This window comes from Neoarius graeffei, chromosome 21 (genome assembly GCF_027579695.1).
Source record: "Neoarius graeffei isolate fNeoGra1 chromosome 21, fNeoGra1.pri, whole genome shotgun sequence".
Taxonomy (NCBI): domain Eukaryota; kingdom Metazoa; phylum Chordata; class Actinopteri; order Siluriformes; family Ariidae; genus Neoarius; species Neoarius graeffei.
This window is the reverse complement of record NC_083589.1, coordinates 31,753,528-31,768,334: the sequence shown is the minus strand read 5'-3', so window position 1 is coordinate 31,768,334 and position 14,807 is coordinate 31,753,528. Positions and strand designations below refer to the sequence as shown.

The window sequence follows — 14,807 nt, the reverse complement described above, 5'->3', positions numbered from 1 at the left end:
CACTCCAACTACTCGGGGGCTCCGATATTGCACTCATTAACCCCTGATCAATGTATCAAAGTTCAGAATGTGCTGCGCTTTGAAACCAGTGATCCTACCTGCTTCATCTTTATGCCCCACATGCTACCGCTCACGTCAATCACAAACACAATGTTTTTGGAGAGAGGCAAGAGATTGGACGGTGCAAAGAAATTAATAAAATGTCCATCAGACACCTGGAACAGGGAGAACAGAGCCAGTGAATGATATAAATTTCTTTTATTTTTTATTTTTATGTTTTAACATAAATGTAACAGATATGTCAGTTTTTAGTGAAAGTTCATTTATATCAATAGGTGTATATATAAAAATACAGTATTTATCTATAGTAATGCATTGTTTTACAACCCCAATTCCAAAAAAGTTGGGATGCTGTATAAACAGTAAATAAAAACAGGATGTGATAATTTACAAATCATGGAAACCCTATATTTCATTGAAAATAGTACAAATACAGCATATCAAATGTTGAAACTGAGAAATTTTATTGATTTTTGAAAAATATATGTTCATTTTGAATTTGATGTCAGCAACACGTTTCAAAAAAGTTGGGACAGGGGCATGTTTACCACTGTGTTGCATCACATCTGCTTTTAACAACACTCTGTAAGTGTTCGGGAACTGAGGAGACCAATTGCTGTAGTTTTGAAAGTGAAATATTGTCCCATTCTTGCCTGATATACAATTTTAGTTGCTCAACAGTTCGGGGTCTCCTTCGTCATCGTTTGTTTTTCATAATGCGCCAAATGTTTCCAGTGGGAGACAGGTCTGGACTGCAGGCAGGCCAGTTTAGCACCCAGACTCTTTTACTATGGAGCCATGCAGTTTTAATATGTGCAGAAAGTGGTTTGGCATTGTCTTGCTGAAAGAAGGAAGGCCTTCCGTGAGAAAGATTTTGTCTGGATGGCAGCATATTGTTCTGAAATGTGTATATGTCATTCAGCATTGATTCGTCAGACCTCGGGACAATTTTCCACTTCGCCTTAGTCCATCGTAAAAAAGCTCAGGCCCAGAGAAGGTGGCGGTGTTTCTAGATATTGCTTATATCTGGTTTTAACTTGCATTTGTGGATGCAGTAATGAACTGTTTTCACAGATGATGGTTTTTTGAAGTGTTCCTGAGCCCATACAGTGATTTCCACTACAGACACGTGCCTGCTTTTAATGCAGTGTCGCCTGAGGGCCTGAAGATCACAGACATCCAATGTCAGTTTTCAGCCTTGTCTCTTGCATACAGAGATTTCTCCAGATTCTCTGAATCTTTTAATGATATTATGTACCATAGATGATGTGATCCCCAAATTCTTTGCAATTCTACACTGAGGAATGTTATTATTAAATTGTTGCACTGTTTGCCCATGCAGTCTTTCACAGAGCATTGAACCCCTCCTCATCTTTACTTCTGAGAGACTCCGCCTCTCGATACCCAGTCATGTTACTGACCTGTCACCTATTAACCAAATTAGTTTTTTTAGCATTACACAACTTTCAGTCTTTTGTTGTCCCTGTCCCAACTTTTTTGAAACGTGTACTGACATCAAATTCAAAATGAGCATATATTTTTCAAAAAAACAATGAAATTTCTCAGTTTCAACATTAGATATGTTGTCTTTGTACTATTTTCAATGAAATATGGGGTTTCCAAGATTTGCAAACCTTCACATTCTGTTTATATTTGCAGTTTACACAGTGTCCCAACTATTTTGGAATTGGGGTTGTAAAACAATGGGTAAAATGCCCATAAAGACACAAGTTTGTCCTTACCTGCAGTTCTGCTGCATTGCTGTCCCTCTCCACATCGTATTTGACAGTAAATATGCCATCCACAGCGCTATCAGTACAATTGCTACACTTGCGCTGTTGCTGCAGGCTGGGTTTGAACACCACATGGGCCTTGTCTTTGGTGTGTGTAATCTTAGTCAGGCCTTCAAAATGCTCACCCAGTGTATTCGGTGCCTCCACAAACTTGATGCCTTTCGGCTCAAATATATAGACATCAACCTGAGAAAACAGCATTAATATATTTATCAATATTATGGAGAACAACACAGTGGATACGCATTGTTTTGGTTTGTGTGTGTGACCTGCAGATGTGGCACCAAACGACCAGGCTGTATGTGCAGAGTGTGTGTGTAGAAACCCAGTTTCCTCTGCATTAGCTCCTGATAGTGCAGCTCAAATTCCACCTTACTGCCTGCAGGTACATGGACCTCTGTTTTAAAAGTCTCCAAGTCCTGAGAGTTAGTCCTGAGAGAGAGGAGATGATGATGATGATGATGATGGAAGGATGGGACAAATCAATCTATGATGTATGTAAAATATAAATGTGTGTATAGCGGTGTGGACAGAGAGGGATGGATGGATGAATGGATGGATGAGTGGGTGAATGGATTACAACAGAATAGACACAGGGATAGTTATTTGAATGAATTGATTGTTGGATTTATGGGGTAATGGAAGGATGGATGGCTGTATGAATGGATAGATGGACAACCAAATTGATAGAGGAATGCATAGATGGATTGATGGGTTTATGGATGGATGGATGGATGGATGGATGGATGGATGGATGGATTGCAGAATGAACAGATGAATGGATAGGTGGATGGATGACTTTATGGATGAATGAATGAATGAATGAATGACTGGATGGATGGATGGATGGATGGATGGATGGATGGATGACAGAATGGACAGATGAATGGATAGGTGGATCAGTGGGTTTATGAATAAATGAATGAATGAATGAAGGGATGGATGGATGGATGGATGGATGGATGGATGGATGGATGGATGACAGAATAGACAGATGAATGGATAGGTAGATTGGTGGGTTTATGGATAAATGAATAAGTGTATGGATGGATGGATGGATGAGAGAATGGACAGATGAATGGATAGGTGGATCAGTGGGTTTATGGACAAATGAATGAATGGATGGATGGATGGATGGATGGATGGATGGATGGATGGATGGATGGATGACAGAATAGACAGATGAATGGATGGGTGGATCAGTGGGTTTATGGATAAATGAATGAATGAATGGATGGATGGATGACAGAATGGACAGAGGAATGCATAAATGAATGGATGAGTTTATGGATGGATGGATGGATGATAGAATGGACAGATGAATGGATAAGTGAATGGGTGTATTTATGGATAAATGAATGAATGAATGAATGAATGGACAGATGAATGAGCGGGTTTATGGATGAATGAATGAATGAATGAATGAATGAATGAATGAATGGACAGATGAATGGATAAGTGGATGGGTGGGTTTATGGATAAATGAATGAATGATAACAGAATGGGCAAAAAGAACAGCTTTGTGTATGATATTTTATAGATAAATGAATGGATGGACAGATGGATGGATAGACAGAGATGGATGACAATGAATGGCGGAATACATATATGATACCAATGAGCAGCAAATTGGACAGAGGATAGGATGGAGAGACTTATATATGCATAAATAGGCAGAGTGAACAGAGGAATGAGACAGAGGGATGGATGGATGGATTGATTGAGGAATAAAACTATGGATTATATTCAGACATATAGATATTTAAAAAAGATGAAATGATAGATGAATGGATAGATGACTGAGTAGACAGAGATAAATTAATATGAGTAGACTGATGGATGGACAGCAGGGTGGAATGAAAAAAGACCATGTTTTTATGAAAACTAGGTCAGAAATATGCAGAATAAAAATCTGTGTGAGAGATGTAAGCCCTTTAGCTCTGGTGCATTGTGGGTAATACCTGACGATGCCTGCAGCTTTATCACGGGCTTTGGCTTGAGCGTACAGGTTACGAGCAACAGTTTTCTCCTTCACTGAACCGACAAATGTGATCCCGTTGACGTTCCTGATCACAAGCATCACACAAGAGAGCAAAAGTATTTAACAGTTTCATCCTCAGAAATGTATGATAATGGGAAAAGAAAGATGTAGATACAGTATATGTACATTCTTAATCGATTCATCCCATAAAGTCACAGCTCATTAGTTATTCATATTAAACCATAGGATTAGGTAAACACTACAAATTATTCAGTAGGCTCACTGCAGTGAAGATAACGTAGTTACAAGAGACTAGACTTGCCCAAGGGTTAGATTCAATAAAATGAAGAGATTAAATAAAATGAATTATATCACAGTGCTGTTGAATTTTTATATCTGATTAGTCCGAAGATGTTCTAGTTTCTATAGTAACAACTTATTCATTGGGACTCATACAGTCAGTGCTCCACATAATGTAAGCAAAATTTAAAACAGAATTGTTGATTTGGTGAAGGTTTCTGTAAGGATATGTTTATTTATAATTTATGGAAAGAATTTTCAGTATCAGCTCTAAGTCAGAGGACAAAGAGTCAGAAGTAAAGCTGTCCCTTTCCGTTTCCACCACAGGACGTGGAACTTTGTGTTTTCTTGTTTACAAGAGAACGTGATGGAACAACTGGATATGCCTGCTATAACGTAAGTGATAAAATGATCTAAATAGTTTCCTGGATGCTCCACAACAGCAAATGTAACTATAAATAGATAAAAAGTATGGCCTGTTGTACTTTAATAAATTTAAAGAAGAATAACACATTTTGGGGCGCATTATACCACCCTGCCCCTGTCACTGACTACTTTCCTATAACAGCATTCATGTTTTATTCTTTTTTTATTACAAAAAGTAACAATTTACCATAACTATCAAGAATATCTTTAGATATTTAGCCATTTAGATTAAGAATAAGAAATATCTCTAATTATTCTATCCACATTCACTGGATATGAGCAATCGTGTGCTCCAATTGGCTACTCTACTACTAGGATATCAGCTCATATACCATGAGTAGAGAAAAACAAAATGGCTGAGCGTGTTACTCAAAAACGAAACCCCCCAAAAATACAAATAAGGAACAAAATATGGAAGAAAAGTATTTGATGGTAAGAACGTATCTTTTTTATTTTTCAAGAATTATTATTCTAGCATTTTTCACAAATTGCTACTATCATGTCGCCGGTTTGTTTACATTCTAAGCGGAAATGATTTTATCGGACGTTTTGTATAAAGTTTATATTTATCGAATTTGCAAAAAAAAAAAATGCCTTGTTTCTCAAAATCCAGTGAATGTGGATAGAATAAAAGTTATTCCACTCAATCTTGTTGCTATGCGTCTCGTCGGCTATCAGCTCATGTACGACTCGATTTCGTGGAATAGCTGTTAAATGTAATTTGAGTCTATCAAGCACACGTCACTATACAATATGAAGGATTTATTTCATGCATGTGTGTGTGAGTGTTTTTACATGGTGAAGTTGTTGATAAAGGCTTGTTTGGGGATCTGCACATTGAAGCCAATACTCTGTGCGTTGGGGCCCGAGTTCACCACTGAGCTTCGAACAGTGGTGTAAGCAAACCGTGACGTGATCCGGCTCTCAACCTTATAGCTCTTAACCGTGATATCATCTCCACGAACAGCCTACAAGAATTTCAGATTATAAATAGAAGCAAAAAATTAAATAGGTTTATTTTAATGATATGTTGGATAGTTTCATTTGGGTGCATGAACATAACAGCCACATCACTATCACAAGTCATAGACATTGCAAATTTAATTAATAAATTAAAAAAACCCACTATATCTTAGCAAGTATAAAATACCTTACATTGAGGCAAATATAACAAATATTTCTCTTGCTTTCAAACAAATATAAGACCATTGTGCTTATGTTTGGATTGCTTACTTGGATTGCCTTATGTTATCAGGAGATAATTTTGCATTTATTTCTTGAAAAGAGCTAAATTATCACTGAAGAATAAGACAATTTAAAGCTTGAGATTAGTAATGGAGTGAAGCTCCATATCTAAGAAAATATGGTAATGCATTGACCTGATTTTTGATGACTTTTGCAACTGTATGATGTCTGTACGATGTACGTACATGTGCCACCACAGGGAACCCGAATGTAAGTACAAGGCAACGTATCTCATAAACACTTGACCACCAGACAACAAAATTTGTATCTTTATTTACAGATAAGATAGCTGGGTTTTTATCCAGTGCTTATTTTTAATTTGCTTTGTTTTTTTAAAATAACAGGGGATTATTTCCTAACACATTTTACACTCATCAGGAGCTCCGCTTTTAGGCAGTGCCTAATTATATATATATTTATATACAGCACCCTCCACAATGATTGGCACCCCTTGTTAAGATATTTTCTTAGGCTTCTAATAAATTCTTTTTTTTAAATAATATAGGACAACAATGCAAAAAAGGAGAAAAATCCAACCTTTAATTCAAGCACATTTATTCAGTGGGGAAAAAATCCCACATTAAGAAATAATTCTTTTACATGAAATCATGTGTGCCACAATTACTGGCACCCCTGATGTTTACACTTTGTACAACTCCCTTTTGCCAACAAGACAACACTTAATCTTCTCCTATAACATTTCACAAGATGGGAGAATATGGAGAGAGGGATCTTCGACCATTCCTCTTTGGGTCATTCCATGTCAATTCACACAAATGCCCAAAACCTCCCCAGTGACACCTCTTCAATTTGCCTTATTTTTATTTTCTTAGTGCCTTATGATATCAAATGAAAGAATCCAAAATTTTAGCTTCCTAGCTTGAACGTTTTTTGAGTTATGGCCCTTCAAAGTTTGGGTGCCACGCCCATTTTTGGGGTCCGGGAATTGCACACTTAATTTGCAAGCATTTTTGGAGGCCCATAACTTTTGTTCTAAGAGGAATATAGACCTGTAAATTGTAAATTTTTTAATGACACAAAATTTTTTTTGACATTTTGGGGGTCCATATCTTGGAAAGTTTTTATGTTGATGGGGTTTCAACTGATTTATCATCATATTTGGGAACTCTACAGTATACTTAGAGAGTTTCAGGGCACTCAGAGGTTTGGTGGGGGTACAGGAGGGCCCCAAATATGGCTTCGGGACAAAATTACCATTTGGTACGCCCTACTTCAGGCCATTAGTTGGCCATGTGGGCACATGATGACTGGAATGAGCCTTTAACCCTATCAACAGACACCTTTTATCAAACTTTTAAGCCAATAAAAACTTTGATTATCCAACTCCTTCAATATAAACTAAGCATTTGTATATGGTACTATTATTGCATATTTTCTGAAAAATCTGAAAAGTCCGGAAAGTAGGTCAACTGTTGTTTTGACTGCCTATTCATGTTTAAGATAGTAAAAGCACACCCATATAGTGATTTTAATCTATGGGAAGATTATTTATACCCAATACCCCATTAGTTATATTGACAATTACAAGGGATAAACCCTTTCCCGGCTGTTTCACGATGCTGTTTTGTGTTGTGCCTACATGTACATGTACAAATACATATAGGCACAACACGTTTTGTGTTGTGCCTACATGTATTTTACAGCAGTAAATGGCGTCCATGCCTCATTAAAATTGTCTGATCTGATCACATGACTAATTTATTCTTAAGTAAGTGCAGTTTAAGTTACGTGTGTGTGTACAGTGTGCAAAGGGTTAATAAATGTAAACTGTCAGTTTTTATATTCAAATATATGTGTTCAGTGATATTATCCTTGTTTTAATCTTACTATTTTATAATTTGAATGTGTTTTAGTACCTTTTGATTTGAATTGGTAGTTAAAACAATAGCTGACCTACTTTCCGGACTTTTCGGATTTTTTAGAAAATATGCAAAAACAGTACCATATACATAATCAAAGTTTTTATTGGCTTAAAAGTTTGATAAAAGGTGTCTGTTGATAGGGTTAAAAGCTCATTCCAGTCATCATGTGCCCACATGGCCAACTAATGGCCTAAAGTAGGACGTACGGTACCAAACGGTAATTTTGTCCCGAAGCCATATTTGGGGCCCTCCTGTACCCCCACCAAACCTCTGAGTGCCCTGAAACTCTCTAAGTACACAGTAGAGTTCCCAAATATGATGATAAATCAGTTTAAATCCTATCAACACAAAAACTTTCCAAGATATGGACCCCTGAAATGTCAAAAAAAAAAAAATTGTGTCATTAAAAAAATCCACTTTTAAGGGGTTAATATCTCTAAAGTTAGTAAACTTGTGCTATTTTTAGGTGCAGAATCAGATAGACAGGGCCAGAATACATAGATATAGCAATTTACAGGTCTATATTCCTCTTAGAACAAAAGTTATGGGCCTCCAAAAATGCTTGCAAATTAAGTGTACAATTCCTGGACCCCAAAAGTGGGCGTGGCACCCAAACTTTGAAGGGCCAAAATTCAAAAACCGTTCCAGCTAGGAAGCTAAAATTTTGGATTCTTTCTTTTGACATCATAAGGCACTAATAAAATAAATATCAGGCAAAATGAAGAGGTGTCACTGGGGAGGGTGTGTGAATTGACATGGAATGACCCCTTTGCACAATCTCTCTAATGGCCCTTTTCCACTACCCTTTTTCAGCTCACTTCAGCTCGCTTCAGCTCACTTCAGCCCGACACGGCTCGCGTTTCGACTACCAAAGAACAGCACGACTCAGCTCGCTTCAGCCCTGCTTAGCCCCTAAAACTCGCACGGTTTTGGAGTAGGGCTGAAGCGAGCCAAACCAAGCTGAGTGGGGCTAGGGGCGTGAGGAGACACTCCCCTGTGCACTGATTGGTGAGGAGGAGTGTCCTCACATGCCCACACACGCCCCGCGAGCACACTGGGATCTGTAAACACCGTAAACCCGGAAGAAGAAGAATTACGAGAATTTCTGAAGCCTTATGCGCCTCGCCTCATCTATACGCTCTTGCCAGTATCTGTTGGCGTTGTCGGTAACAACAAGCCACAGCACCAAGACCAGCAACACTAACGACTCCATGTCCTCCATGTTTATTGTTTACTATTCGGGTCGTGAGACTACCGCTTAAAAGCTCACTGATGTCACTGTTTGCGCTGCTTAACGACATCACGTGACGTCCACCCACTTTCGCTAACTCCACCCAATGTGTCCACCCACTTCCAGCCAGCATGGTTCAGCGCGGTTGTAGTCGAAATGCAACTCCAACAGCCCCACTCAACTCGACTCAGCCCAACTCAGCACGGCACGGCTCAGCCCAACTCAGCCGCGTTTGTAGTGGAAAAGCGCCATTAATCATCCAGAGTCCTCGGTCCTCTCCTATGCACTCTCCTCTTCAGCTCACCCCACAGGTTTTCAAGTGGGTTGAGGTCTGGGGACTGAGATGGCCATGGGAGGAGCTTGATTTTGTGTCTGGTGAACCATTTTTGTGTAAATTTGGCCAGATGTTTAGGGTCATTATCTTGCTGAAAGACCCAGTGACGACCCGTCTTCAGCTTTTGGGCAGAGGCCACCAGGTTTTGATTTAAAATGTCCTGGTATTTCAAAGAGTTCATGATGCCATGCACCCTAACAAGGTTCCTGGGGCCTTTGGAAGAGAAACAGGCCCACAGCATCACCGATCCTCCCCCATACTTCACAGTGGGCATGAGATGCTTTTCCGCATACTCATCTTTTGTATTAAGCCAAACCCACTTAGAGTGTTTGTTGCCAAAAAGCTCTATCTTGGTCTCATCTGACCAAAGCACATGGTCGCAGTTGAAGTCCCAGTACCGCTTAGCGAACTCCAGACGTTTACGTTTATGCTTGTAAGTGAGAAAAGGCTTTTTCCGTGCATGCCTCCCAAACAGCTTGTTGGCATGTAGATAGCACCTGATGGTTGTTATGGAGACTTTGTGACCCCAAGATGCTACTCTTTGATGCAATTCTCTAACAGTGAGCTTTGGAGAACTTTTTACTTCTCTTAAGATCCTCCTCACTGTGTGTGGTGGCAAGATAAACTTGCATCCTCGTCTAAGCTTGTTTGCTACTGTTCCAGTTGTTTTAAACTTCTTGATGCTTCCTCTGACTGTAGATATGGGCCGGTGTAGGCGAGTGGCTATTTTCTTGTAGCCATTGCCTGACTTATGAAGGTCGACACACATCTGCCTTACTTGAATGGTGTGTTCTCTTGTCTTTCCCATGTTGAAGAGTGGATAAGAGAAATAGGCCTCTGTGTCACATCATATTTATACCCCAGGGAAACAGGATGTGATGAATTACTAATTAAAGGTTCCTAGATACTCTGATCAACTTTATAAACTACAGTAGAAATGACAGAAATGCTTCAATTACATTTATTTTCTAGGAATTGTTATGGGTGCCAATAATTGTGGAACAGGTGATTTTATGAAAAATAATTATTTCTTAGTCAGGGATTTTTTTTTAAAAAATTCACTTGAGTTAAAGGTTACATTTTTCTACAATTTTCAGTGTGAGATTATGCTTCTGCAATAAAAATTGAATTTATTTTAAGGCTTTTAACACATCTTAACCAGGGGTGCCAATAATTGTGGAGGGTGCTGTATTTTATATTTCAGATATAGACATAATGGTCTTATATATGTTATATAACAACCCCATGATGAGAAATATTTAACGAATTTTTCCCTTGTTCAAAATATCTTCACTTGCTTAGATAACATTTTGCAGTGTATGGATCACCTTCAGCACAAAATGCCAGGCCATGAGTTTTGCATCAGTGCCTCAGTGTACTTTATGCAACTGACAAAATGATTAAAATCAATTTTAATTCAACTAGAACAATCTAGACATTGTTAACGATATCCCAGTCAGCCAGTCACACTAACACATCACATATGTAGATCGTCATAACCAGTAATAGTTCTTAGAAGAAATTTTGTCACATATGATTGAATACAATTCAAGCTATGAAGAGGTTCTGGTTCAAAATGTTATCTTTACAAAGATACAGAGCAGACGTCAATAACCGCTGTGATGCTTGGGGCTCTGCAAACACAGCCATTGATTGGTGCATTAGTACAGAGAGATTCACAGAAACGAGGTCAAATAACAAAACAGTGGCTACCTCAAAGTCCTCTTCCTCTTCGCTGATCAATATATTTCTCTACAAATAAAGCAAAAGACACCAAAGTTCATCAAATATGCTTTACAGGCAAAGACAGGCATAAACTATGGCAGTTTAAAGTGAAATCTTATTTAGCTTCGGCTAGCAGCTACATGTGTTCAGTGTCCTATCAGCATTGTGAACACTAACGTATTGACTACAGATGTCAAGCTGACGGGTCCAAAAGTCCGAGGGCACTACTAAGAACTGTTTTTATTAAACCTGTACAGTATATTTGTCTCATTTTCTTTCAAGCATTATCTATTACAGTGTTAAATCTGGTCTCTTAATGACTCGCACTGATACTGACGCTTCTTCTACACTTTATGTATTATCAAAGAGTACAATGTTTCGGAGTTATAGTACTCAGCATGTCTTGTTAAAGATTATAAATAAATAAATAAATAAATTAAAAAAAAGTTAACTGATGAAATAAAAACAGTTGTTTGTAGTGCACACACGCTGTTGATCAAAATCGACTGAAATAATGAAATGATCTTCAGGATCATATTACTGTTTACTCTTTGCCAGTTAATTCTTTTGTAATATAAAGACACATGACGGATGCACTGAGGTGACGTCGAGGTTATATCTTAATAAGGTATGACCACGGATTGTTATATTGAGGCCACTGTACTCCAGAAAAGAAGAAGTCTTATGATTGAATAGGATTTAATAAGATTCAGCTATGAGTTATCTTTTGATTTCGTGGCAACTATTGAACTTTTTTTTTTTTTTAATTAGAACATTGTGGCCACAGGAAGTTAAGCATGATATTAAGATGACTGATAATATTACACTTCAGTCATGGAATGACGCAGAAAGGCATACTAGAGTCAGGTCACTGAGACATGGATATACCAATAACGCAAAGCAAATTCCACAAAATGATAAACAAGGCCATGTATTAACTACGATGTTCCACAATACATTAAGTTGTGGTCTTAATTTACACAATTTGTGGCCATGACACATCTTGGATATCTTGTGGCTACACCATAATTTGTGACTATGAGATACTTAATTTGTGACGTAAATATTATGGGCTAAATACTGTATATTCATTTGTATCCATGCCTTATTACACTAAAACCACCAGGTCAGCTCAGAAACTCGGAAATGCAATCAGTGGAGGTGTGTTGTACATGATACAAAAGCACTTCTAAGAAGAACATAACATTCATCTTCTTCCAAATGTTATAGTAGCATTATTTGATTGAGCATCTATTTTATAATTCCAGTTGTTACTGTATATGTCTACTTTTACTCCTGCCACTGTACAGACTGATTCTTATATACTACTCAGACAAAAATTATAAAGTAGAAAGATAAAAACAAACTAACAAATGAAAAAAAACCCAAAAAAACAAAGCAAAACAAAACCCCTTACTCTGTATCTGGAAGTTTCTTTAAGATGATGATCGTGATCTGACTAGAGAAACAAGGAAAACACATGTAAACATGGAAGTCTGGTATATAAACTGATCCCATATACAATTTGAAAATCTGTCTGGCTCACTCACCACCTCATCTTCCCACTCTCCTTCAATAATGAACTCAAACGCCAAGCTCTGTGAGAAGAGCAAGGCAGCCAGCAGCAGTGCCGGGAGCTTCATGGTGACCGAACAGAAGAGAAATCTATCCAGCAAAAGGCAAAATACACACTCCAAGGCAAATTATCAGTCAGCAAGCTCCAGCCCTCTGAGCCTCATCAATATTGGTCATGCTGTGTATAACACAGAACAGCACTCGAAAGGGGAAGGGAAACCTTTGAAACTTGACCTGTGGAGTGCAAATAGTGTGGCTGCAGAAAAGTGAATGGCTGCTAGTGATGAGTAATTAATGGTGATAGATATATAATATACGTTTCAAATTATTTAATAACTTTATAGACAATTTACGCAAACCATCTTAAAAGTGTTTCCGGTAACTGTTGATCAGTCCTGCACACTGGCTTGGAGGAATTTTAGCCCATTCCTCCGTACAGAACAGCTTCAACTCTGGGATGTTGGTGAGTTTCCTCACATGAACTGCTCGCTTCAGGTCCTTCAACAACATTTTGACTGGATTAAGGTCAGGACTTTGACTTGGCCATTCCAAAACATTAACTTTATTCTTCTTTAACCATTCTTTGGTAGAATGACTTGTGTGCTTAGCTCCATTGTCTTGCTGCATGACCCACCTTCTCTTGAGATTCAGTTCATGGACAGATGTCCTGACATTTTCCTTTAGAATTTGCTGGTATAATTCAGAATTCATTGTTCCATCAATGATGGCAAGCCGTCCTGGCCCAGATGCAGCAAAACAGGCCCAAACTATGATACTACCACCGCCATGTTTCACAGATGGGATAAGGTTCTTATGCTGGAATGCAGTGTTTTCCTTTCTCCAAACATAATGCTTCTCATTTAAACCAAAATGTTCTATTTTGGTCTCATCCGTCCATGAAACATTTTTCCAATAGCCTTCTGGCTATTCCACGTGATCTTTAGCAAACTGCAGATGAGCAGCGATGTTCTTTTTGGAGAGCAGTGGCTTTCTCCTTGCAACCCTGCCATGCACACCATTGTTGTTCAGTGTTCTCCTGATGGTGGACTCATGAACATTAACATTAGCCAATGTGAGAGAGGCCTTCAGTTGCTTAGAAGTTACCCTGGGGTCCTTTGTGACCTCGCAGACTATTACACACCTTGCTCTTGGAGTGATCTTTGTTGGTCGACCACTCCTGGGGAGGGTAACAATGGTCTTGAATTTCCTCCATTTGTACACAATCTGTCTTACTGTGGATTGGTGGAGTCCAAACTCTTTAGAGATGGTTTTGTAACCTTTTCCAGCCTGATGAGCATCAACAACGCTTTTTCTGAGGTCCTCAGAAATCTTTTTTGTTCGTGCCATGATACACTTCCACAAACATGTGTTGTGAAGATCAGACTTTGATAGATCCCTGTTCTTTAAATAAAACAGGGTGCCCACTCACACCTGATTGTCATCCCATTGATTGAAAACACCTGACTCTAATTTCACCTTCAAATTAACTGCTAATCCTAGAGGTTCACATACTTTTGCCACTCACAGATATGTAATATTGGATCATTTTCCTCAATAAATAAATGACAAAGTATAATATTTTTTGTCTCATTTGTTTAACTGGGTTCTCTTTATCTAATTTTAGGACTTGTGTGAAAATCTGATGATGTTTTAGTTCATATTTATGCAGAAATATAGAAAATTCTAAAGGGTTCACAAACTTTCAAGCACCACTGTATATTTTTGACCCTGTATGTATAATTTTGACCCTCCATGTATAATTTTGACCCTGTGTTGATTTCAGAAAACCCAAAGAAAATTAAAACTTGTGCACCAAATTCTAGTGTTTTTTTTTAATTAAAGATGTATGCTGTACAATCATTCTACCACAGAAAAAGAACAGTTCAAAGAAATTGCTGAAAGCCCAAATATTGCCATGACATTCATATCCAAGATGACATTCATGTTACTCTATGTAAACTTCTGACCACAACTCTACCCAGAACAGCACAACAGCTACACCAAATGGGTATTCAGAGGGAGTGAGAAACTAAAGGGAAAACAACAACAACAACAACAACAACAAAGGGTTTTAGTAAATATTTGGTCATCATGAGAAATCAGAAGAGCTTCATTGGGCCTTGACATAAATTCTGCAAGATGCCCAGATGGACTACCATTCTGGAGGTTTCTGGAACTGTTTTAGTTGCTAACCGGTCATATTACCTGATAAGATCTCTGGTCTAACTGATTAAGCCAAGCTAGCAAAAGTAAC

General features: G+C 38.2%; 1 protein-coding gene across 1 annotated transcript in view; it reads right to left on the bottom strand.

The window, feature by feature from the left end:
- The window catches only part of itih2 (inter-alpha-trypsin inhibitor heavy chain 2), a 62,797-nt gene extending 50,176 nt beyond the window's left edge, over positions 1 to 12,621 (bottom strand). Inside the window, exons 1-8 of the mRNA XM_060902986.1 lie at positions 12,529 to 12,621; positions 12,396 to 12,437; positions 10,967 to 11,005; positions 5,356 to 5,528; positions 3,815 to 3,919; positions 2,123 to 2,285; positions 1,803 to 2,039; positions 99 to 215 (exon numbers count right to left, since the gene is read on the bottom strand). Of these exons, the coding sequence (XP_060758969.1) occupies positions 99 to 215; positions 1,803 to 2,039; positions 2,123 to 2,285; positions 3,815 to 3,919; positions 5,356 to 5,528; positions 10,967 to 11,005; positions 12,396 to 12,437; positions 12,529 to 12,621 (969 nt within the window). The remainder of the gene's footprint in view (positions 1 to 98; positions 216 to 1,802; positions 2,040 to 2,122; positions 2,286 to 3,814; positions 3,920 to 5,355; positions 5,529 to 10,966; positions 11,006 to 12,395; positions 12,438 to 12,528) is intronic.
- Positions 12,622 to 14,807: the final 2,186 nt, after the last annotated feature.